Source organism: Panthera onca, chromosome B1, assembly GCF_046562875.1.
Source record: "Panthera onca isolate mPanOnc1 chromosome B1, mPanOnc1 haplotype 2, whole genome shotgun sequence".
NCBI classification, from domain to species: Eukaryota; Metazoa; Chordata; class Mammalia; order Carnivora; family Felidae; genus Panthera; species Panthera onca.
In genome coordinates this window covers 55,066,281-55,088,616 of record NC_138342.1, presented here as the reverse complement: position 1 = coordinate 55,088,616, position 22,336 = coordinate 55,066,281, and the positions used below count along the sequence as shown (strand labels likewise).

At 35.5% G+C, this 22,336-nt stretch overlaps 2 protein-coding genes and 1 long non-coding RNA gene across 7 annotated transcripts in view; 2 read left to right on the top strand and 1 right to left on the bottom strand.

Moving 5' to 3' along the window:
• Positions 1–6,947, top strand: part of UBA6 (ubiquitin like modifier activating enzyme 6) — a 91,663-nt gene extending 84,716 nt beyond the window's left edge. For both annotated transcript variants that reach the window (XM_060654948.2, XM_060654949.2), the window contains 3 exons: positions 1,347–1,434; positions 1,599–1,693; positions 4,733–6,947. In XM_060654948.2, the coding sequence (XP_060510931.1) occupies positions 1,347–1,434; positions 1,599–1,693; positions 4,733–4,868 (319 nt within the window). In that variant the 3' untranslated portion in view covers positions 4,869–6,947. The remainder of the gene's footprint in view (positions 1–1,346; positions 1,435–1,598; positions 1,694–4,732) is intronic.
• Positions 6,948–7,945: 998 nt separating this feature from the next.
• Positions 7,946–15,609, top strand: LOC144616177 (uncharacterized). The gene is made up of 2 exons (XR_013555268.1): positions 7,946–11,989; positions 13,851–15,609. It is a non-coding gene; the product is annotated as an uncharacterized LOC144616177 (long non-coding RNA).
• The window catches only part of STAP1 (signal transducing adaptor family member 1), a 53,329-nt gene continuing 45,284 nt past the window's right edge, over positions 14,292–22,336 (bottom strand). For 3 of the 4 annotated variants that reach the window (XM_078446062.1, XM_078446061.1, XM_060654954.2), the window contains one exon: positions 18,128–21,646. In XM_078446062.1, coding sequence (XP_078302188.1) covers positions 21,624–21,646 — 23 coding nt within the window. In that variant the 3' untranslated portion in view covers positions 18,128–21,623. Of the gene's footprint in view, positions 14,426–15,235; positions 15,270–18,127; positions 21,647–22,336 lie in introns of those variants that run through there. The other variant, XM_060654956.2, reaches the window with a different exon arrangement.

Sequence of the window (22,336 nt, the reverse complement as noted above, 5' to 3'; positions counted from 1 at the left end):
GAGTTGTATGAGTTCTTTATGTATTTTGGATATTCACCCCTTATCAGATACATCATTTGCAAATATTTGTTTCCATTCAGTAGATTGCCTTTTCATTTTGTTGATGGTTTTCTTTGCTGTGCAGAAGATTTTTAGTTTGATGTAGTCCCATTTCTCTGCTTTTGCTTTTGTAATAAAATCCAAAATACTATCACCAAGACTGATGCAAGAAGCTAACTACTATGTTTTTTTCGAGTTTTATGGTTGCAGTTCTTTCATTCGGGTATTTAATCCATTTTGAGTTAATGGGGGTCAGACTTACAATCCTGAGATCAAGAGTCACATCTTTTACCACACTGAGTCAGCCAGTCATCCTTGAGTTAACTTTTGTGTGTTGTAAGATAGTGGTCCAATTTTATTCTTTTGCTTTATGCAAAGCATCTATGACTAAACTAGCCATAGAACTCTCACAACATTTAATCTACCACATTATTTAGCATTGTACTTTCTTATTGTTTCATCTATGTTTTCCTAATTCAGATGAGTTAGAAGCCACTGTGGTGTCTGAATAATATGTCATGAGATTTAGTATCTAGTTCTAAAAACTATGTGACAGAGCAGAACAATTCCCCTGGACCTCCATTTTTCACTTTCAGATTAACAACAACCAAAAATTTGAAAACATCTATCTCGGCAAGAATGTGAAAGCCCTCTCCTCATATATTACCGATGAGAGTATAAAATAGTGTAATCCATAGTAAGGGAAATGTGCTATATGTCAAATTTACAGATACATTTGCACTCATCTCAAATAGTACATTTATAAGATATTTATTCTGGCCTTGTTTATCATAGCCAAAGATTGAAACAGTGATAGACTAGAATGTCCACACAGGAAACCCATGCAGCCATTTAGAGAGAGAGAGAATGGTTTCACTAAGACACATAGATTCATTTTGAGACACTGGAAGGATCAACAAGGTACTGGTAACAGTGGTTACTTTGAGGGCGCCTGGGTGACTCAGTCAGTTAAGCATCTGACTGTTGATTTCAGCTCAGGTCATGATCTGGCAACTCGTGAGTTCGAGCCCCTCATTAGGCTCTGCACTGACAGTGTGGAGCCTGCTTGGGATTCTCTCTTCCCCTGTCTCTGCCCTTCCTCTCCCCACCCCCCCTTAAAAGAAATAAATAAACTTAAAAAAAAAAAGCGGTTACCTTGTGTGGTGTCTTGGGGAGATAAGTTGTATTTTTCTTTTTCCCCTGTATCATTATGTGGCTAAATCACAAATAATGGACTTCTGGGTTTTTTATTATTACTAAAGGGAAAAAAATTAAGATGTTTTGTTTTTAATATTTTTCTACAACAGAAATGGAATATCATTTACAATTTGGGACAGATGGACTGTACATGGAAAAGAAGACTTCACCCTCTTGGATTTCATAAATGCAGTCAAAGTGAGACACTTATTTACTTAGTTCATTAGTTGGAGGTTTTCATAAATAATATTTAGCAGAAGTTTGTTTGCTGTCCTTTTACTGATTGTAAAACATTGTCACCCAGCATTTTATATTTGGACATAGCTCTTATTGTTTCTCTTTTGGGTATTCTTCACATTTAGGAGAAGTACGGAATTGAACCAACGATGGTGGTGCAGGGAGTCAAAATGCTTTATGTCCCTGTAATGCCTGGCCATGCAAAAAGATTGAAGTTAACGTAAGTAATGACCATAATACCAGAAGATTCACAACAATTAAAACATAAGGTGGATGCCCACTGGAAAATCAAATATAGAGATTATCAAAGTTGAGAAAAAAGTATGTGATTTACTCCTGTGTAATGGCTGTAATAAAGATAGTAAATGTACCAAACTCAACAGGCTACCTCTCAAGAGAGATTCATAGGATTCACATATCCTTGTGAATTTTTTGTAGTTCAGATTCAGTTTATAAGTTAATAAGCTTAGAAACACGATTTGGTTAATACACCACATAAAAGTAGAAACACATAATGACCAGGCTTATGAGACTGAAGTATAAAACAAAAATGCCAAATTGTTACTTTCATTCACTCAACAGATTTTTTTGAAGAGTGCCTCCTATGTGCCAGGTATTTTGTGGGCAGTAGGGATACAGCAGTGAGCAAAGTGAAGTCCATGCCCTAATTGAGTTTGCATAACAAAGTATGCAAACCTCTTGATAAGTATATCAGATGGTGGTAAGCACTGTGAAGAAAATAAAGCAGAATAAGGAGTGTTAAGTTGCTGTGGTATGTTGAGTAGTTCATGTATTCCCTCTGCCTGTCACATTCTCACCAGATACGGCGGCATTTGAGCAGAGACCTAAAGGAACAGAGGGAACAAAAAAGGCCAGTCTGCAGTGGTCTGCAAGGCCCTGCTTCTCAATTACCACTCTAAGTTTTATTCCTACTTGTCTCACTTGCTCACAATATTCCAGTTGTGCTAGCTTCCAGCTATTTTTTTGAATAGTCCAGTCATACTCCTGCATGGGACTTTGGCTCTAATTATTCCAAAGAGGCCTCCCTGAACCCTATTTAAATATGTTTATGCTTCTCTGTCTCCTACCCACTAGAATGTAACCTTCACAGATGCAGTACTCTATAATTAATCTGGTCGTGGATGTATCTCAAGGACCTACAACAATGCCTGGCAGCAATAAACATTTGTCATTCATTTTGTAATATATTCAAATATCAAACAATTGTGTTGTACACCTGGAACTAATGCAATGTTATATGAATTATACCTTAATTAAAAATGTTTGGTTTTTTAATAAAAATTAGCATAAAAATATTTGTCATATGAATAAATGAATCTGCATGATAGGTGCTTTAACCTATATGCAGTTTTAATTATAATCACCAATTAATGAGATTAATCACTTTTTAGTTATTATAATCCAGGCTTAATGATCTGTACTTTAAGAAACAAAATCACTATTACATAGAGAAAGGTTATTTTGCCTTATATTATTTTGTCATTAGAATCCCTGAGTATCTCTTGGATATGTGAATAATAGAATTTACTGTGTGCTGCCTAGATGAGAGTAGAATGTGTGGAATTTAAAATTTGCTGCAAATAATTCACAATAAGTGCTTTATAGAGTTGGCCAGTATTCGCCATCTCCAGCATGATAAACTTTGTGAATGTTATTTTTCATTTTATTACAGTTTTCATTTAGCAGATAAGTACTAAGTACCTATCAAGTGGCTAGATAAGCTTGGCTTTGGAAAGATCAGGGTTCACATCCATCCCCAGCTACTTACTTGTTTTGTCACATTGAGGAGCTTACTGAACTTTTTTGAAACTTAGTTCTTGATCCATAAATGGAAATGATTGTGCCCATAGCTATTAAACATTGAAATAATAATAAAGGCTAGCAATGTAATAGCAACCAAGAACTATTCCATAAATGTTACTCCTGTTAATATTTTGTCATTATACCTCTTTATCAAGTAGCCTGTGCCCTCAGGGAATTCCCATTCTACTGTGAGAAAATGACATGTTAATCATTAAAATGTAATTGAATAATCAGTATAATAAAGATTTTTACAGAACACTGTAGGCACTACTTAAAACTTCACCTTAGGCTAGATTTCATTTGAACTACCTTTGAAAAAGGATATCAGGCAAAAGTGATAGCTTTTGCAAAAGCATGCAGCTAATAAAAAGTGTGCATGATCTATTTGGGAAATCAGTATTCTGGATTGACTCAAGATGGTAAGAATGAGAAGGTATAAATGGGACAAAATACCTTTGTAAAATGGAAAGAACTATTATTGAGGATTAAATAGATTACATAGTTGAGAGTTTAGCGTGAGATAGATACATGGTATAAGTATATTATTAAGCAAGAGAGTAAAATCAAATTTACGTTTTAAGAGGATTCTGGCAACAGCGGAGATTGGAGGTAGGAGACAGCTGGATCGAAGCTAATCCAGTAATCTGAGGATATATAGATGATGATTTGATTTAAGACAGTATCAGTGACAATAGCAATAATAAAGTTTTTTTAGTGAATGGGATATACATGGGATATAAGACAAAGGTAAAACTTAAGGTCTTTCACTGTGATTAGCTTGTATTTGAAGATTTAAATCTAGTTTGCTTTTTACTTTTCACATAGAAATGCTTGAGAAGAATTTTTGATGCCTCCACACTCTATAAGGGAGTATGAGGATAATTCATTTTCCTTAATGTTTATTTATTTTTGAGAGAGAGAGAGAAAGGGAGACAGAGTGTGAGCAGGGGAGGGGTAGAAAGAGAGGGAGACACAGAATCTGAAGCAGGCTCCAGGCTCTGAGCTGTTAGCACAGAGCCCGATGCGGGGCTCAAACTTGGAAACAGTGAGATCATGACCTGAGCCAAAGTCGGATGCTTAACCGACTGAGCCACCCAGGCGCCGGAGGATAATTCATTTTTAAAAACATTGTTTACATTTTGGTTTTGTGTGTGGGGTTTTTTGTTTGTTTGTTTTGTCTTGTAACAAATGGTCTCTATTCTTTATCAGTACTAGCAGTGTTCCAAATTGATTCACTGTTAGGTAGATGAATATCTTGAGTTTAGTGCTTTTAGTAAAGAAAAAGTATAATATATGAAAGCAGATGAATTCTTAGATTTAAAAATAAATGTAAAGTCTAGACATAAGTCCAGATTCTCTGGGCAACATTAAACAGCAAATCACTCTTCATTTTATAGAATTTACTAAATCATTTGTCCTTGATTATTTTTCTTAGAATGCATAAACTTGTGAAACCTTCTACTGAAAAGAAATATGTAGATCTTACTGTGTCATTTGCTCCAGACACTGATGGAGATGAAGATTTGCCTGGACCTCCAGTGAGATACTACTTTAGTCATGACACTGATTAACAGAAGTTCTCTTAAATTTACTCCAGGACTACTTGATTTTGAAAAGATTGCACTTAATTCAGGAATGAAAATATTAATTCATAGTATTATGGATTTCTCTTTGATGAAGCCTTAATTTAAGGGAAACGTCATAGAAGACTACAGTGAAGAATTGTAAAGCATTTTGGAATATAATATATACTTGTCTAGTGCTTCATATGTGGATATGATCACAAGCAATTTTGAACTGGACTGCTATTTTATAATGCTTACAAAAAATTAGTGTGTTAACCTCTGGACGAGAAGAAGAAAAAAATGTATGTATACATCACCAGAAGAGATAAAAGATCAAGAAATTGAAAGTAACAAATGCAAATATCCAAGAAGTTTAATCTTATTTTATGAATTTCTTTTTGTGCACTATTTGAGGCCCAGTTTTTCCATACAAATAGTGTTTTGCACCCTGCACCTCTCATAATTAGGCTTTGAGTTTAACACCAGTGGGAAGAGGAGAGATGGTAGCAGTGGATGAAGAGTAGCCATTTTAAATTGTACAGGTACAGTTTACTGTCCTGAACCTCTGCTAATTTAACCAGAGTTTGTTAATATCACTGTCTTGCAAAAATCAGGATCTTTGTTGATAACATCAGTGTTGTAACCCATGAGCAGTAGGTCGGATGACAAATGTTAACTTGGATTAAATGTGAACAGATAAATGCAGCTAATCCTTTGATTCTTCAGTATGCCTTCTAATGTGGCTATTTTATTTATTTGGAACTCTAAACCTGACTGTCATAGTATAGAAGACTAAAAGGTCTTGTAAAGGGAGTATCCTTAGAAGTAGATGAAAACTAGAAATTAAAAAAAAAAAATCATTACTAGTTGAGTCTTGATTTTTTTTTTCTTCCAACAACCTAATGGACAGAAAAAAAATATTTTATTTTAAAGGGAAACATATTTTATTCTGCATTCCCAGAAAGGGTGTTGACAAAGATAAAAATTTATTTTTTTAGGTCTTTATTGATAGAATCTTTCTGTTTTCTGATAGGAGATATTGCAGATAATCATTATAAATTCTTTCATTAAAATGACATAAAATGTACTCTCGCTGTAAACTTGGTAAAAATGGCAAGTGTTTTTTTAATTTCTAAAGCTATCATGCATTCTAAAGCAGTTGGCATTTTATAACCACAGGAAGTCATTTCCCTCTAGCTGCTTCTCTTCTGATCTCCTGTTCAGACCATTAATAAGTACTTTGATAAACTAAAGACTAGATTCACATCAGTATTACTCCTCTTTGGTATCTTTTTATACTCTCTACTTAACTTTCCTTTTATTTCATTTATAAATAGTTGAAATTACTTTGTCAACCACCTGTATTGCTTTATTCTTTTGTAAAACTATCATCCAGTTGGGAAAACATATTTGGGAGTGGAGGGTAAGTTTGTATGAATAAAAGTATATTCTGCATTGGAGGCAAGGATAAGTGGACAGGTTGAGTTTAAAGGAAATGGATACCTTTGAAATAAGTAATTTTTGTTCAAGTATAATGTTTAAAATTAATTTCTTAAAGTTGAATTCAGGAACATCAGAGCTCTATGGCTTGGAATTCTTGAGGCTAGCAATAATAAAAGGACTTTTCTGTAAGAAGCCTCTTCCCCACTTTCAATTTCCTTTGTATGATAGATATGCTTATATTTTATCTAAATCTCCACATCTCTTCAGAAGTAAATTTGGAACCATGCTATCAGCTTTTATTTATAGTAACTAGTGCTTTAATAGATACAAACAAAACCAACAGGATTAAGTTCATTTTATGATTAAACCTGAAATCATTTCATCATTTTTCCCCCTGTAGGTAATGGTTATTGCCATTAATTTCTATTTAGTTCTAAGCGGGAAAGCCACGGTGAAGTTAATGACAGGGTTTTTTTGTTTTTTTTTTTTTTTCATTATCTGTTTTATCTCTGTACCGTGAGATCACTTTGGGTGATTAAAATACCAGGTGCAAAAATTATTTGATTTTGTATGATACCACTGAGTCATTTTTTACTTATTAAAAATAAATTAAGATATTTGACAGTATCTTTGTAAATCTTGTTCCATGGTTGACTCCAGAGATTCCAGTTTTGCTATTCGTTTTATGAGTGGTGTTACTTTGGTGTTTTCTAATTTTCAAGTTTTGCAATCATGGAGATACAACAGTCACTGGGTATAGAGGAACGTTACCTCAAAGTGCTTTTGGATTCTGGAAATTCTGTTAAAACAATTGAGGGAAAATAATAACCATGTAAAACCTAGAAGATCTGGTTAAATCTCACACTATTGGTTGCAGTTGTCTAAAGTATAGTCCTTTTTAAAAATTTTTTTTAATGTTTATTTTTTGAGAGAGAGAGAGAGACAGAGTGTGAGCGGGGTAGGGTCAGAGAGAGTGGGAGACACAGAATCCAAAGCAGGCTCCAGGCTCTGAGCTGTCAGCACAGAGCTGGACATGGGGCTCGAACTCACAAACTGTGAGATCATGAAATGAGCTGAAGTCGGCTGCTCAACTGACTCAACCACCCAGGTGCCCCAAAGTATAATCCTTTTTAAAGTTCAAAACAGTTGTGGTACTCAGTAATTTCCTGTGAATGATCCCAAAGCTAGAATTTGGAAATAGATATATATCTTTGTTTTCATGTTTTAACTATTGTAACACTTTCTGGTGGTACCAGTGATGAGGCACAAAAAGGTCGGCAATGTTTAAACTCCACTGTTAAATAATAGTAAAAATGAAAACAAAATTTTTCTCTTGAGAACTTAAGGAAAAATCTCAAGTAATTCCATGATGGAAGAAAAATTTAAATTACAAAAATTCATTGTGATTATAAATAATCATTTTGTATACAGTCACTAGGTATGGATTTAACTATTTTAACAAATTCAAAACAAATCAGGAAGTTGAAATCTTAGAGATCAGAGTAAGTATTCAATAGGTAATTTTCAGGTTCATTTTTCTCTTGGCATTTCTTAACTTTGTTTAAGTTGAGAAATACATATTCAAATATATGTACAAAAGTATATAGAATATAAGTACACAGTTTAAAGATTAATTTTTTTTTTCAAGTTTTTTATTTATTTTTGGGACAGAGAGAGACAGAGCATGAACGGGGGAGGGGCAGAGAGAGAGGGAGACACAGAATCGGAAACAGGCTCCAGGCTCCGAGCCATCAGCCCAGAGCCTGATGCGGGGCTCGAACTCACAGACCGCGAGATCGTGACCTGGCTGAAGTCGGACGCTTAACCGACTGCGCCACCCAGGCGCCCCTAAAGATTAATTTTAAAGTGAGTGCTTGAGGCACGTGGTTGCCTCGGTCAGTTAAAGCAGCTGACTTCAGCTCAAGTCATGATCTCATGGTTGGTGAGTTCAAGCCCTACATCAAGCCCTCCGCCAACAGCAGAAAGCCTGCTTCAGATTGTCTCCCTCTCTCTCTGCCCCTCCCCCACTCTCAAGCACACATGCACTCTCTCTCAAAAATAAACATTTAAAAAATAAAGTGAGTGCCTGTATAATCAGCTATCAATCATATTTGACAGCAGCCCAGAAATGTCCCTGATAGTCCCTTCTCAATCACAATCAGCTTCCCTACACATACCCTCCAGCAATTACCATTATCCTACCATTCGTGATAATTCTTTGTTTTTACTTATATTGTTAACCACCTATCATGCACTTAAACAAGATAGTTTATTTTTGATGGGTTTTGAGCTTTATATAAATGGAATCAGACTTTTTTTTTTTTTTTTTTTTTGTGGCTGCTGCTTTCATTCAACATGGGAATCATCCATGGTTGTAGCTTATGGCCACAGTTTGTTAATTAACATGGTTATGGAATTTACCTTTGCATTAATACCACAATTTATTATATTGACTGTGGACAGGTGGGACGTTTTTAATTTGGGGCAATTATAGTTCTTCAATGAACATTATCATATGTATCTCCTAGTGCAACTAAGGTATATGATTGTTTGATCATAGGTGTTTACATCTTAAATTTTATTAGATAGTAACAGAGTTTTGCCTTAGCAGTAGAGATATCCTATATTTCCATTTTTGCTCAACACGTGTTAAACAGATTGCCAAGCTGGTGAAATTTGCAGTTGTATGTCATTGAAGTTTTACTCTGCATTTCCCTAACAATTGAGCACCTTTTTCTAAGTTTGTTGGCTTTCTTTTTTGCAAAGTATCTTTTCAAGTATTTTGCCCATTTTTCTGTTGTGTTAGCAGTCTTTTTCCTCGTTGATTTGTAGAAGATCTTCATAAATCCTGTTTTTTGTTAGCTATTTCTTTCCAAATATTTTCCTTCTCTTTATGATGTTATCTACTAAAAAGAATTTCATAATGGTTGAGTACTAAGAAGAATCAGTGTTTTTGTTTTAAGGTTAGTGTATTTTGGGAGTTGCTTAAGACATTGTTCTCAATCCAAGGGCATGAAGGTACTCTATATACTGTCTTCTAAAGGCTTTAGCTTTGTCTTTCACGTTTTCAGCTTTCAATTCATGAAGAATTAATTTTGTGTAAGCTGTGAAGTGCCTCACCACCATTTACTAAAGTATGTTCTCTTTTGCAGTGCCACCAAAGTCATATATCCATTAATGAGTACATCTCTGAATTTTTTTGTTTCTTCTTTTCTATCCCTGTGCTAGTATAGAGCCTTCACTACTATACCTGATATATAGTTTCTGATATTTATCAGAACAAGTTCTCCCTACTTATTGTTCTATAAGAGTGTCTTGGTTATTCTTAGCCCATTGTATTTTCAGTTCTCAAATTTCTAATTGCAAATATGCAAATCTGTCACTCTTGGAGTTTCCTGTTGTCTTCTTGAAATTTTCAGTCTTTTATCTACCTGAACATGAATAGCCTTATTATTATTTTATGTTCTTGTTTAAATCCCAATCTGAAACCCTCCAGTGGGTCTTTTTATTTTTCTTTTGCTTCAGCTAATCTTTATCTTATATCCTTGCGTGTGGGGGGTTATCTTTAATCGTATGCCAATATCATATTTGAAAAGTTGCTTGTAAAAATAACTTGATGTCCTGCATAGTATTTTCATCCTCCACAGAGTCACTTGGGCACTGGTATTTCAAGACTAATTTCACAGTCGAAATTTTATGACTTACCGTGTGACTCCAAGCTGAGCTGTAGACTACTAGTCCTCTACTTCCTGTTTACCCTTACTCCTACAAACTTTCAGAGTTGAGTTGCAAAGTGTTGGTTAGGGTTACCAGGGCCCCCACCTCTTGGCTGGCAGTGGATTCTATCTTTCAATCCCTAGTCCCTTAACTCTCCTTACCTTTTCAGTGGACTCTTATCTGCAAAAGCTCCAAGGGCACAAGTGGTCCAAATGAATGGTTCACTTCTTTGAATTTCTATTTTCTTCCAGATTTTAGGCTGATCATTCACTAACATAGCTCTCCTATGCCATCCAACATTTTTTGAGTATACTTTGTACACCTTTTCTAAATATTCTCAAGTGAGAATGTTAATTCAAATTATCTAGCCCACTTTCTATCCTAACTGTTGATTATGTGTGAAATACAATTTTTTGTATTGCTTCTGTATCTGGAAACTCAACTCTATTGGTTCTTGTAAATTATTTGCAAATTAATATGGATATTCTGTGTAATCTTCAAATAAGGACAGTGTTTAGTCTTTTCTAAGATCCAGATTTTGTTTTTGTTAATCCTATTGTACGTTTGCTTTCTATTATTATCTGCTCTTACTAATACTACTTTTTCCTGTTTTGTTTTGTTTTTTTTTTTTCTATTTTTTATTTCTGACTTCTTGAGCTGGATGCTTACCTCCTTGATTTTCAACCTATCTTCCCACATATACATTAAAAATTTTTTTTAAGTTTTATTTATTTTTGAGAGAGAGAGAGAGAGAGACAGAATATCCCAAGCAGGCTTCACGTTGTTAGCACAAAGTCCAATGTGGGGCTCAAACCCATGATCGATGAGCTCATGACCTGAGCCAAAATCAAGAGTCAGATGTTTAACCAACTGAGCCACCCAGGTACCCCTACATTTAAAAATTATAAGTATCTCTATATTACTATAATGTAATTATATGATATTCTGTATTACTGTTGTATCCATATTCCACCAAGTTTTGATATATAATATAGTTAATATTTAGTTAAAATATATTTTCATTACGAGTTCTTCAACTCAGCTTTTTTACAAGAGTATTTCTTCATTTCTAAACATGGAGTTTGGATTTTGGGAGTTTTTTAACCCAATTTGATAATCTTTGTCTTTTAACTGAAACACTTAGGCGATGTACATTTAATGCTGATATATTTGTGTTTAGTTCTGACATGGGGTTGGATTTGGCTTGGTGTTTTTGGTTTTTTATTTGTGTTTGTTTTTGTCTAGCCAGTTCTATGATTATTTTTCTCTATTTTCTTGCCTTTTAAAATTTGTTTTATGTAGGTTTTGTTTTTGTTTTTTGTTTTTGTTTTTGTTTTTTGAGAGAGAGCAAGTGAGGGAGGGGCAGAGAGAGAGGGAGACAGAAGATTTGAAGTGAGGATCCAAAGCAAGGCTCACACTCCCAAACCATGAGATCATGACCTGAGCTGAAGTCAGACACCTAACCAACTGAGCCACCCAGGTGCTCCTTTATGTAGCTTTTTAATTCCATATGTGCCAATTACTAACATTATCTCTCAACCCTAGACACACTTTTGTATTCTGAAACTTTGCAAACTGCATATCTCTTTTGCCATTTGGCTTCCTTTAGGTTCCACAAATAAGTGGCACTAGGAGAAGGATTGGAATGCTGGAGAAAGGGAAAAGAGACTTTTTACCCTTGCCATTTGCTTCCTGATGTTGTCAGCATTGCCTCAACAGTGGCTTGTCTTCTAGTAGTTCTGGTTGGTTTTTAGGCTCTAGCCTTTCTCTGGCGCTTTGCATGGTATCTCTTCTAAAGGCTTCAGGTGCTAATAATCTCACCCTTTCCTTTTAGTAGTTGTATCCCTTGTTGGTATTTTCAATTCTCCCAAAACCTATTTAACTAGTTGCTTATGTTAAATCCTTTTTTTAATATATATAATACAGGTTCTCTTTTCCTAAACTATACATACTTTTTTTCTTTTCTAGTTTAGTTACTTTTGTCTTTTGATGATTACCCTGTGTCACAATATGTACATTCAGATTAAGCCAGACTAAACTTAATCATTATCTTTTGCTGATTATAGTTTCCAAAAATGGCTCCAGCAATATTCCCAATCTCATATGCTCTTCAACCTCCCCAAACCCCATTAAGAGACCATCTATTTTCACTCTTTTTGAATCTGAACAGGAATTTATCTAATATAACATTAACTTGTATAACAAAATGCATCATATGTAACTGTAACTTTGGAGCTGAGGTCATAAAAGGCTATATGGTTTCTACTTGGCCCTCTCTCACTCTCTCTTACTAGCTCTCTCCCTCTTGAAAAGTTTACCCTTGGATTCCAGACATCATGTTCATGAGGAAGCCTAAACTAGTCCACATGGAGAAACTGAGGTCACCAACCTACAGCCAGCATCAAGTGTCCGACATGAGTAAGCAAGCTCAGGTGATTCCAAGCAAGCCCCAAACTTAATGGAGCAGAGACAAGCCATCCCTGTTGTATCCTGTCTGTCAAATTCCTGACCCACAGAATCCATGAACATGGATGGTTTATGAAAGTAAGTTTTAGGATTAAAGTTTAGTTTTTATGTTCTAATAACTAAACAACTCTAATTTCCAATTTGCCTACTATGATCATGTGTGTTATGTGCTTTAATTCTATTGTCATGTACTTAAATGTCCCTTAATTCTGCAAGACTTTATTATTTTGTTTATGTAGTCAGTATTGTAGTTACCCGTACACATATATCACCTTCTTGGCTCTATTCTTTTTTGCCTTACCATCTGGGATAAATTTCTTTCCACCTGACATGTTTTAGAATTTAATTTTGTGAGCCCCCCCCCCCCCCCCGCCCCACCAGTGGCTTACTTGCTTGTGGTTTCTGTGTCTGAAAATACCTTTATTTTGCCCTCATTCTGCAAAGATATGTTTGCTGAATATAAAGTTCTGATTTGGCCTTTATTATCTTTCATTGGAGATATTTTTCCACTCTCTTCAAACTTCCCCTGTTGCTTTTGAGTCAGCCATCAAGCTAAATATTGAAGCTTTAAAAGAAATCTCTTGATCTGTTTTCGTTTTATGAAGTTTAATTATTATGTGTCTGGATATGAATTTTTTATTAATCTTGTTTGAGATTTATTCAGCTCTTTAAATCTAGATCTGGGTCTTTTGTTAGTTCTAAGGAAGTCTCAATACTATTTCACATACGGCCTCTTGTGCCATTCTCTTTTCTTCAGTGGCGATTGTCATCAAACACAGCAGACTTCCTGTGCCTTCTCTGTTTAAAACCTGTCTTCTGTGTTTTCCAGTTGTTTTTGTCTTGCCATGCATTATTCTGTATCATTTCTTCTGACCCATATTCTAGTTTACTTCTCTTCATCTGTTTTGTATGTTATGGCCGTCCATTTTACTTTTAATTGTGTTTGTATTTTCCAGTCCCAGAAGTTCTGTTCAGTCCTGGAAGCTCTGTTCAGTTCTTTCTTTGTTTGTTTGTTTTGTTTTTTACTGTTAGATTACCTTCTGTAGTTTTATTGTTCCCTACAGATATTTTGTAATGTCTATTATTACCCTTATAAGGGCCATTGTATGGTCTTTGCCAACTTCAATTTCTGCAGTTTTTGTGGCTTTTTTGTTGTTTCTCCCAGCTGATTTTGTCGGCAGTCTTCTGTTAGACTCTCCACCCTTAACATTTTGAGATGGCTGCAAAATTGGGGCTCTTTAGTCTCCTGTTTCTAATTTTTTTTTTTTTTTTGTAATGTTTATTTTTGAGAGAGAGCATGTGCAGGGGAGGGGCAGAGAGAGAGAAAGAGGATCCGAAGCAGGCTCTGCACTGATAGCAGAGAGCCCAATGTGGGGCTCAAACTGGGGCTCTAACTCATGAACCACGAGATTATGACCTGAGCTGAAGTTGGATTCTTAACTGACTGAGCCACCCAGGCACCCCATTCTCTTACTTCTTATCAATATTTGGACTAACTCAATTGTAAGGCCTTTAAGAATAAGAATCAGATTTGATGGTTTTTTTGTTATCTTTGCATGAGTTAACACACTTGATATCGCAATAGATTTTAAAGAAGTAGTTTGCAGACTTGATTGTATAAAGCAGACTTTATTGTGGTGTGTGATTAAAAGGCAGATTTCTGGGCCAACAACTTCTAGAAATTAACTCTGTAAGGTTAAGGAGGCTTAGGATTCTGCCTATTTTCAGGCATCCTATATAATTGGTTTGCTAGGGTTCTGTAACAAATACCACAGACTAAGTGGCTTTAACAACAGAAATTTATTTTCTCACTTCTGGAGGCTAAGACTGATCAGGGTGTCAGGAGAGTTGCTTTTTTCTGAGGCTTCATTGGCTTGTAGATGGTCATCTTCTCCTTGCATCTCACATTGTCTTCCTAATAAGTTTTCTCACATAAGCTTATTTTTCAAGGGAAAAAAATAATTAAAAAATATTCCTGAGATTTTGATTCAGTAGATTAGTATGGGGCTGAAGAGTTAGTATTTTTAAGGAATTCGGATTATAATCAGTCTCCTACTGTGTCATACTTGTGAAATGGGTGAGTACATAGCCTTTTACCATCTTTGTAGATTAATATTTTTACAGAAGGAAGTGTGGGTTGATTTTAAGCTAGCAAAAAAGACAACATAGGGGGAAAACATGAAAACTGATAAATTTTATTTATTACCAGTAAGAGAAAATGGCATGGAGTTTTTCCATTAGGAAAGAACTTCTAGTATGTTTCATGTCTCTGGTTTCTAACTAGATAATCAGAATGTATTTGGTAAGTTGATCAAATCAGATTTCAACCAAACCTAGTGAGGCTTTTTTGGAATTGGCTAGAATTTAGGAGAACTAGAAAATCTACTATGGAAAATCGTGTAGAGGAAAATGTACCTAATTGAAGCCTAGGAAAATAAAAATTTCCTTGAGAAAGAACCATATGTTTCCAACTTATATCATTGCATGGAATGTGTTTATCTATGAGTTATTCTCACAGCCATATTGTATGGTTTCCCAGTAAATTGGTTTCATTCAGGTAAGATCATGAAATCGTATGCAGATAATGAATTCTGGTATTCAGGTAAGTGACTTGGTAATCAAGATCAGGAAAATAGAAGTAATTTTCTTTACAAGCAAGATCTTCCTTTTAAAAATAATAAGTTATCAAGATACATAAAGGGGCTTTTCCTGTTTTATTTCATGCAATATGTAGATTTTTCTCCTACCTTTTTCTTCTCCCTTCTTCAATGGGTTCTCAGCCTAGAAATTGTGGGCGGAAACGCTTTATTAAGTAAAGAACCAGTATCAAGGAACAGAGCAGTTCTTTATTTTCAGTGTGAATTGATTTTCCTTTTTGTACTTGGAACGTTGGTGGTGTGGTTAATAAATGTTAATTAAATAATGAGTATTCATATGCTTTTCAGATTTTTATTTTATTCTTGTGACTTGGTTCTTAATAAATTTTTCTCTAGGGAGCATACTTTTTTCCTTCCTGGCTAGCTTAATATCAGTTATGTGCCCTACCATATTTTAAAGTGACTTTTAGTTTAAACTGCTGATTTCTGAGATTGGAAAAAATAAATTAAGGAAATATCTTTGATCATCCTGGTTTTATCATTGTTCTTTCCTTTTGGTGTCAAAGAAAAAGTTGAATGTTGACATGGGTTAACATCAGAATCAAAGAAAATCTCATTTTCTTTTTGATAGTATGTTTTTGGAAACACCTTAATTTTTTCCAAGTCTCCAGATTTTAACCCTTAGGTGCTCTACAACTGCCATTTCCCAACTTGAGGCAAGTTAAAGCTCACAGCCCCAGCATCCCCACTGTGCCTCAAGCAACTATGAGCCTAAACTCCTAAAACAATTGTAGGGTTCCCCACAGTTTCCTTAAAGCTTACACACTATTTGTCAAGGTGGGTTTTGGTCTTTTTGTAGGTTTTTTTTTAAGTCCTTTTTCCACTTTCATTTACTCTTCCAGTTTACTCTTTCATCATCTTTCTGCTTTTGAAAGAAAATACATTACAGAATATAGTCTAATTATTTGAAGTCTCTCTTCATGTGACCATCTAATTCGATATGTTCCTATGTCGCTCCCTAACTCTTCTAACAAGGCAATCTGAAATCCAAGGATGTTGACTAATTTGTTCTGATCGCAGAGCAAACTGAACCAGTTCAGCCACCGGAGCAATAGTAATCTGGTTGTCTGTTTCTAAAAGCATTGACATTTTATGTGAACAGACCATTTTTGGTTATTTCTTTCCATTCTTTATTTTTTTCTCTTCTGACCCTGCTCTGAGGATGGCTCAGCACTGTAGCAATGGATGGCAGCATAAGCACCTAACACCCCCAGAGAAAGCTCATTCTGGTTAAGGAACCTAGGAAAAGTGGACCTTGTGGCCTAAAGAATGGGTGGACAGGGTGGGCAAGGACTGCCAGGGTCAAGGGTTGGAATTAGGTTGGAATATTTTTTTCTTTCTCTTCTTTTAATGTCTTTTCCCAAGGGCAGCCCCAGTTTCACAGAACTACATGGCAGCACAGGTGGCTCCAACTGTTAAGAAGCCCTATCTTTACCTAGAAGACCAGGAAAAAGGACCATTGGTAGTTGGAGAGTGAGGGAAATTCTAGAGAGGTGAGAGAGCTGAAAACGCACCCACTAGTTCTGTGTATGAAGTGACATAAGTTCCAGGCTCACCCCTAATCTATGTGTGCACAGAACAGGCAAAACAGCAAAGGCTTTGAGAAGTAAAATAAAAATCACCAAACTATATAAGATAAAGAGTTTATTTGTCTATACATGTAGTTTATTATGTATGTGTATAGTCTATAACTAAACTATAAACCACTGTCTAAGTCCCAGACCAATCCCTGATATACACATGTATGAGACAGACCCAAACCAATATAACAATGGTTTTGCAAACAACTGATACTGGAACCCCTTCCCACAAATGGTAAGGCAGAATAGGTTCAATCTAATTAGAATGATTGTCTGCTTTTAAAAATAAAAACCCTCCAGAGGCTTGTGACTTAGTATACCAAAAATGTCTAAGATACAAACCAAAATTACATGGTAGACAAAGAACCAGAAAAAATGTGACCAACTGTCAAAAAGACAACAGACGCCAAAATGAAGATAACCAAGATGTTAAAATTATCAGACAAAGGCTTTAATGAGCTGTGCTCCATGAGATGGTGATAAACACTCTTGAAACAAATCAAGGATAGATATTCTCAACAAAGAAATAAAAACCAAGCAGAATTTTTTTAATGAAAAAAATATCTAAAATAAAAGATTCACTTGATGGGCTCAGTTCTTCAAGTTGAAGGAAAATGATACCACAGGAAAACAAGCAACAAGAATGGGAAATACCTAGGAAATTCTCTTTTCTCAAATTCTTGAATGTAACTATTGAGAACAAAAATTATAATTTGTTGGGATTCTCATTGTTATGTAGATATAATGTGCAAGGCAACTTAGAGGAAAGAGTAAAGGGACCTTTGTGGTTACAAGTCTACATTTTCCTTGAAGTAGCAAAATTATTAACCTTAAATGGATTGAGAAAAGTTACATATGTATGTTGTGATTTCTAGAACAACCATTATGATAATACAAGTATAGCCAAAAAGTCAATAAATAAATAAAAATGGAATACTAAGAAGCATTCATATCAAAAAGAGGTCAGGATGATGTTGGGGGAACAGGAAGACCGGTGAAAAAATGTTAGACATAAATCCAACCATATCAAAAACCATACTAAATGTAAATAGACATTTCAACGTCAGAAATTTTCAGACTAGATTTTGAAATATTTTTTTTTAATGTTTATTTTTGAGAGAGACAGAGCATGAGCAAGGGAGGGGCAGACAGAGAGGGAGACACAGAATCCAAAGCAGGCTCCAGGCTCTGCTGTCAGCACAGAGCCCAATGTGGGCCTTGAACTTAAGAGCCGCGAGATCATGACCTGAGCCGAAGTCGGATGCTTAACCAACTGAGCCACCCAGGCGCCCCCAGAATGGATTTTTTAAAAAGCAAAAACTTAAATATATGTTGCCTACAAGAAATCTAGCTTAGATAGAATGACACAGATGAGTAAAAGGACTGAAATACTATGCAAACGCTTTTTTTAAGTTGGAGTGGTTTTATTAATATCAGACAAAGTGCATTCCAGGACAAGGAAAATTCCATAATGATAAAGGGATTAATCCCCAAAACGACAACAATCCTAAAAGCATATGTCGGGGCGCCTGGGTGGCCCAGTCGGTTAAGTGTCCGACTTCGGCTCAGGTCATGATCTCGCGGTTTGTGAGTTCGAGCCCCGCATCAGGCTCTGTGCTGATGCCTCGGAGCCTGGAGCCTGCTTTGGATTCTGTGTCTCCCTCTCTCTCTCTCTGCCCCTCCCCTGCTCATGCTCTGTCTGTCTCTGTCTCTAAAAAATAAATGTTAAAAAAAAATTAAAAAAAAAAAAAAAAAAAGCATATGTACCTTGTAGTGAATTGACCTACAAGATTCCCATTTACTCGTATTCATGTATTGTGTAAACCCCATATCTTAAGGTTAGTTTGGAGACCTGTAACTTGATTTCTAACCAATAGAATATGGCAAAAGTGGGGGATTCAATACCATGGTTATGTTACATTGTATAATAGATGTCATTCCCATAATTTTATTACATTATATAAGACTCCATCTTCCTAGAAGATTTGCTCTCTATCCCCATCCCCCACCTCCCTGCTCGTGGCTATCTTTGAAGAATCCAGCTGACATGAATCCCAGAGCTACAAGGAAATGAATTCTCCAAACAACCTGACTGACTTTGGAAGTGGATCCTTATTCAGTCAAGTCTCAGATGACAATCCAGCTCTGGCCAACACCTTTATTAAAAATGCAGAAGACCCAACTAAGACAGGCCCAGCCCAGACTCCCAACACACAGAAAGGAAAAGATAGAGTGAGGAGAGAGAGAAAGAGAGAGCATATCAGTATCTATATATAAATATCTATCACTGAAGATGCAGAATTACTGAGGTTTTTAAAAAAGGCTTCAGAAATAAACAGGTTTGGATTCCAACTTCATTTACTCGTGTTTTTGACTTTAGCCTTGTGTGAAAACTGCTTAAGTGGTGATTTTCTTCATCATAAAACAAGGATAATAATCATTCCTCATAAGATTGCTGGGAGAAATAAAATGAGACAATTTGGGGCACCTGGGTGGCTCAGTTTGTTAAGCATCTGGCTCTTGATTTCAACTCAGGTCACAATCTCAGTCATAGGATTGAGCCCTGCATCAGGCTGGGCTATGGAACCTATGCTGGGCCTGGAACCTGCTTAAGATTCTCTCTCCCTTTCCCTCTACCACCTCATTCCCCTGCTCATGCTCTCTCTCACTCTCTAAAAACAAAACAAAACAGGAAGCATACAGCCAATATTGTACTTATTAGTGAAAGATAAAATGTTTTTTCTTTTAAAACAGGAAGCAAGGTAAGGATGTCCACTCTCACCATTTCTATCTGTCATTGTTCTGGACCTCCCAGCCAGTGCAATAATACAAGGAAAATAAAATAAAACATATCCAAATCAGAAAGTGTGAACTAAAACTATCTGTATCCACAGATAGAATGATTTCTACATAGAAAATTACAAGAAATCTTTAAAAAAAAAAAAAACTCTTAGAAATATATACATGAGTTTAGCAAATAGAATCTTGAAATTACAAGATCAATATACAAAAATCGTATTTCTGTCTACTACTAATGAATAATTGGAATCCAAAATGTTAAAAATAGCATCATTCACCATAGCACCAAAAGTTAAATAGGTATTAATCTAACAAAATATGTGCAGCATCTGTGTGCTGAAAACTACAAAGAACAGTAAAAGAAATAAAAGATAACCTAAGTAACTGGAGGGATATATTTATTCCTCAATTGAAAGATAATATTGTCAAGATGTCAGTTCTCAGAACTCATCTAAAGCTTCAACAAAATCCACATCAGAACTCTAGAGGATTTTTCTGTAAATAATGTGCTGATTCTAAAATTTATACTGAAAGGCAGTGAAACTAGATTGGTCCAAACGATTTTGAAAAAGCAGAATTGGATTCATACCTTCTGATTTCAAGAATTACGGTAAGTCTACAGTAATCAAGATAGCATGGTATTGGCAAAAGGGTAGGAATATACCTCAGTGGAAATTGGCCCACAAAATATGGTCAATTGATTTTTTTTCTTTTTACAAAGGTGCAAAGGCTATTTGATTAAGAAAAGATTATCTTTTTTTAACTAGTGATGCTAGAACAATTACATACATAAATGCAAATAAAATTAATTTCGCCCTTAAAAATGAATTTCAAATGAGTCATAGATCTAATGTAAAACATAAAACCTAGGACACTTCTTGAAGAAAATATAGGAAGAAAAATCTTTGTGATCTTAGGTTAGGCAAAGAGGTTAGGCAAAATGAATATTTATATAGTTTAATAAGTAATTGCCAAAAAGTGGAAACAATCCTAATACATTTTATTTTTTCTAACTTTGTTTGTTTGTTTATTTTGAGCAGGGGGAGGGGCAGAGAGAGAGGGAGAGACAGAGAATCCCAAGCAGACCCTGCTATGTCAGCACAGAGTCCTATGTGCGGCTCAAACTCATGAACCATGAGATCATGACCTGAGCTGAAGTCAGACATTTAACCAACCCTGGGGATGGGGGTTAGGCACCTCAATCCTAATATATTTAAATTGTTGGGTGGATAAACAGACTAGTTCTTCCATACAGTGAAATACTACTCAGCAATAAAAAAAAGAATAAGCTAGTAATACACACACTTGTGCAAATCTAGACATTATGATGAGTGAGAGTAATGAGCCTCAAAAGTTTCCATTTTGTGACTCCATTTACATGACCTTTTGGAGAATGGAAAACAGATCAGTAGTTGCCAGGGATTGTGGGTGAAAAGAAGGAAGGGATAACAAAGAAAATTAGGGCATTTCTTGAGGTGACAGAACTTTCTGTATTTTTATTCTAGTGGTGGTTGTCAAAACTCATAGGACCATACACCAAAAAGTGAATTTTATTGCATGTAAATTAAATTTTTAAAAAAGAAAGATGTACAGCCCCTGTACATAAGACACTTCACTCTCGGATTTATTTACTTAATTCACAGTTTCTGCCATACTAAAACCTCCAACAGGGCCATACTTGATTCTTAACACTAAGAATTTCTAGCCCAAGGATTTGAGCTATCCTTTTCTTAACAGGTCCGAGATCTGTGTGGGAGTGCTTGAGCTAACTCAATTATTAGAGAATATGTGAAAAGAGTGGTTCAGCCAGATACAGCTGACCACCAGCATCAGATGTGTGAATGATGCGAACTTGAAACATACAGCCCCAGGCAGGCCACCAGCTAATTACCATTGTGTAAGTGACAGCAAGTGAGACTAGCGAAGAACTGCCCAGCTGAATCCAATCCAAATTGCCAAAGCACAGAATTGTGAATAAAATGGTTACTGACTTAACTACCATATTTTAGGGTAGTTTGTTACACAGTATTAGATAACTGACATGAAGCAATTATGTCACAATCCCCGCCACCCTAAACATTTTTTTTCAGTTTTAGAGATCATACAGGAAATCCTTTGGTCTCTGGAAAAAAAAAAAAATCATATTAATAGTTAATTGTTAAAATCTCTACAAATGGTGTTTTCCTGCATTAAGGGTAATAAATTATTCTAGCCATATCTATAGTAATATGTTCTTCCTTTGTAGTTCTATTTTAAGACATATGTTCAGAAATTAGTATACAGAGGAGGTCAAAGATGAGAGTAAGAGAGCTGAAGGAACCAATAACCTATAGAGGACAGAGACTAAGGCGGGGCGGGGGGATGGGAGGGGGGCATGGTGGCTGCTTTTAAATATTTGATGGACTTTTTAAAACCCTGAGTTGATTCAAAGCCAGAAATTGGATTAATATGTAGAAGTTAAAGGAAGAAATGTTTCTGATTCAATATCAAGGAAGAATTCTCTAACATGAGAGTTGATCAAAAGTGAAGTGTACTGCCTCAAAAATCAGTGAGATGACCATCATGAGGAATTTTCAAACAAGCTGAATGGTCGCATCTTAGAAATATTTTCTGTACTGGGTATGCAGGTTATTTCTATACAGAGTGAGACACTGTACTAGATAATTTTCCTAAATTTCCTTCAGGTTCTGTGTTTCTTTAATTATTTGGCATCACAGGAATCATCACTATGTTTGCAACCTTGGACTTTTAAACTTACTGGCTTTTGAAATTTAACCAGACTTTCCGGATATGCCCCGATGCAGGCAGCCAA